The sequence below is a fragment of the Chanodichthys erythropterus genome, chromosome 14 (assembly GCF_024489055.1).
Source record: "Chanodichthys erythropterus isolate Z2021 chromosome 14, ASM2448905v1, whole genome shotgun sequence".
NCBI classification, from domain to species: Eukaryota; Metazoa; Chordata; class Actinopteri; order Cypriniformes; family Xenocyprididae; genus Chanodichthys; species Chanodichthys erythropterus.
The window spans coordinates 2,154,669-2,158,420 of record NC_090234.1 but is presented as its reverse complement, the minus strand read 5'-3'; the positions used below and the strand labels follow the sequence as shown (position 1 = coordinate 2,158,420).

The window sequence follows — 3,752 nt, the reverse complement described above, 5'->3', positions numbered from 1 at the left end:
TCACTCATCATTTCTGCAGATGAAGTTGATTTTGTGAGTTTCAGGAAGGCTGATCCAGCGCTGATCTCCTCCAGACTGAACTGCTCCTTTTCTCTTCTCGAGGCGACAGTCTTCCGGTTCTACTCCGTTCCCTGGAGCCCAGTTCTGATAGCACACGATCTCTCCGCTCAACCAGAGCCACATGTTCATGCTGCAGTAATTGTGTAAACCCAACCACACCGCCTCAGTAGACGCCTGTTTAACCACATTCATCACACGACGCTGAATCTCTTCTGAAGAAACTGAGACCAGATCCACATGATTCTGTCTGCAGTATCTCAGAGCTTCAGGCCACGTCAGATTCTCTTTGATCAGGATCAGTTTATCTGGACACAAAACAAACCACAAGAAAAACTAGAGAGAGACTGATCAAAACAACATGCAGAACAAACACTGTGGAGGAATTTGTCATGTCAAACATGTAGTGTGAGCTTTAAGATATCTGGAGGAGATGGATTGTGTGTGTTTTGTGAGGATCTGCTCACCTTCATGACACACAAAAGAAAACTGGTTGTAGCAAAAGACATCATTCCATTGTCTCAGATCGTCATCAGTGATCGCTGCACAGTTTTCATTGATATTATTATTAGGTTCATTAGACCTCCAGTATCTGAATGAGGAGTTACTCTGATCTGACCAATGCCATGGGTCTCTGAACAGACCGATCCAGACATCACCAGATATGTGACTATCATTGATGAAATTCTGAAGCTGTTGATTCTCATTCTGGTTCCTCACACTGACCAGATCAATGTGATTCTGTCTGCAGTAACTCTGAGCGTCTCTCCAGTTCTTCATCTGATTGACAAAGACGAGTCCTGTGTTCACTTTAAGAACAACAAATGGAAAAAGATTCATGAATCAGTTTGTTCATTAATCTCACACAGCTTTCGACAGAATTCATTCAATCACTTGAGCTGTTTGAGCAGCTGGTGATTTATTGAAGATTCACATTATCTGTTGAATTATTTTAAAGATAAAACATGTCTGTACATAAATTGACTCATTGAAAGTGTTACAGACATCCACAGACTCTTCTATATTCACAATCAAATTTAAAAGTAATAACGCATAGTATTGCATTAAAATTTGGTTTATGGCACATCTACTAATTTTAAATATCTGCACTCACGGTTGTTGCAGATGAAAGCCCTGGTATCACTGCATGGAAAATCATTCCATTGTCCATTCATCATCATAGCACACTCATCTGTGCCATCAGGTTGTCCAGGAGCCCAGTTCAGATAGAGCGCAGGATCTCCTGAAGACCACTGCCATTTATCAACACCCGTCTTCTGCAGCCCAATCCAGACATACTTAAAACCTCCAACATTCACACTCTTCTTCAGCTCGTTCATGTCGTTCATGTCGTCAACGGTAGCCAGATCTGTGTAATTCTCTCTGCAGTATCTCTGAGCTTCAGTCCAGTTCTTCCTCATGTTTATAAAGTGATACTGACGCTGAACACATTCAGATACGGAGCAGAGAACTGTGAAAGAGAGGCTTTGATTTAATGCTTTTCATAACAGAGTCAAACCTGATGAAACTATAAACCATAAATAAAACAACAAACACACTCACCAATGAGAAGAAGAATCAAATATAGAGTTTGCTCCATTTCTGAAGAAGAAATCTGAGAATAGAGTGTAGGTGTAATAAAAGTTAAACATAAAAGAATGAAAAATATACTAATTTAGCAGCATAACTCGATTCACAATCATTAAGACCATATTAACATCTCAAAGTCTAATTGTGGTTAAAGAATGAAGTTGTTCTTACTTTAGAGGTTGTGTGTTTCTGTCCTGAGTCTGATGTTTCTGTCCGTCTTTAAAGAAAGTGATTATTATATCTGCTCTCATGCAGGACATCACATCATTTGTTTATTTATTATTCATTGACAGTAACAAGGCGGAAAGAACATGGAAAGAAATAAGTAAAAATAAAATGCAAATGCTGAGGTGGATTTTTTCTGTGAAGCTATTATGAAAAACAATATATATATACAGAATCTCTAGCACATTCAAATTAACACACTTCCAAAGAATTACAGCAACAATCAACAAAAAACAGAGAAATGATGTGGACACAAATGAGAAAGAGAAAAATTAAAAAAGGTTTTTGTTCCTGCATTTTTCTGCACCCCAAAACACAATATTTAAGATTCACTCTGTGTCTACATTAACACAATATCTCTTCATTGTGTCATGAGTGCTGTATAAAGAAAATATAATGGCCAACAAACACAATGTGAAAAAAAGACTACAGCAACAACATATCTACTCTTTAATAATGGAAATCAGCAGCACAGAGAACATCTTAATTTCACTATGTGCACAGTAGGGCAGGTGTGGCATAATGGTTTGAGAGTTGGACTTGTAACCCAAAAGACGGGACAAACAAAGGCAAAAAGGTATGATATGGGCAAGACAAAGAGCATTCCAGGGACAGGTGAGGGTCAACAAACAGAGAATGTAATCCAGTGGACAAGGGTAATCCAAATAACCAGGCTAAAGTCCAGGCGTGAGCAAACAGTATCCAAACAGGACGAGACGAGAAAGGTAATCCAAGGCGAGTAAGAGTCCAGGGCAGGCAGAGAACAGGCAGAACATGGGAAACCAGGCAATGATCAAAAACACAGGGCAAACAAGCAAGAACAAGACTAGACTAGACTAGACTAGAGGGGCAGTTTCTTCATTGGGACAATAGGGCGACGCACCACCAAAATGAGAAAGGGACGGATTTTTTCAATCACATTCAACCACAGTGTTACGCTAGCTGTCACTGCTCTAGACTGTTTGTTCTGCTTTTGGTCTGGCTATAGTCCAATCAGCGTCAAGTCACGTTTTGAGGAGTACCATACAGGTGCTGGTCATATAATTAGAATATCATCAAAAAGTTGATTTATTTCACTAATTCCATTCAAAAAGTGATCCTTTTTTATTATATTCATTCATTACACACAGACTGATATATTTCAAATGATGATTTGATGACAACTAAGGAAAATACCAAATTCAGTATCTTTAGAAAATTAGAATATTACTTAAGACCAATACAAAGAAAGGATTTTTAGAAATCTTGGCCAACTGAAAAGTATGAACATGAAAAGTATGAGCATGTACAGCACTCAGTACTTAAATGGGGCTCCTTTTGCCTGAATTACTGCAGCAATGCGGCGTGGCATGGAGTCGATCAGTCTGTGGCACTGCTCAGGTGTTATGAGAGCCCAGGTTGCTCTGATAGTGGCCTTCAGCTCTTCTGCATTGTTGGGTCTGGCATATCGCATCTTCCTCTTCACAATACCCCATAGATTTCCTATGGGGTTAAGGTCAGGCGAGTTTGCTGGCCAATTAAGAACAGGGACACCATGATCCTTAAACCAGGTACTGGTAGCTTTGGCACTGTGTGCAGGTGCCAAGTCCTGTTGGAAAATGAAATCTGCATCTCCATAAAGTTGGTCAGCAGCAGGAAGCATGAAGTGCTTTAAAACTTTCAGAAAGGTACTAAAACAATAATATCAAAGATGAGATTTGGACATACAAGACTAAACAGTACAACACTTTATAAAACGGGTAAACATGATACGAGAAGGTGTGAAATTTGTGGGCAAGAAGAAACCGTGGAACATGTTACGCTATACTGTCAGAAATACAAGAGTGAATGAAGGATTCTAATGCAAAATTTAGCAAAAATAAAAATGTAATTTATACTCG

At 39.1% G+C, this 3,752-nt stretch overlaps 1 protein-coding gene across 1 annotated transcript; it reads right to left on the bottom strand.

Annotated features, from left to right (window-relative positions):
* LOC137035572 (macrophage mannose receptor 1-like) lies at positions 1-1,840 on the bottom strand. Its single transcript, XM_067408997.1, has 4 exons — positions 1,621-1,840; positions 1,172-1,528; positions 525-866; positions 1-365 (listed from the first exon to the last, which is right to left on the bottom strand). Exons 1-4 carry the CDS (start codon positions 1,655-1,657, stop codon positions 1-3), a joined length of 1,101 nt encoding a protein of 366 aa, XP_067265098.1. The 5' UTR covers positions 1,658-1,840.
* Between the last annotated feature and the right edge of the window lie 1,912 nt (positions 1,841-3,752).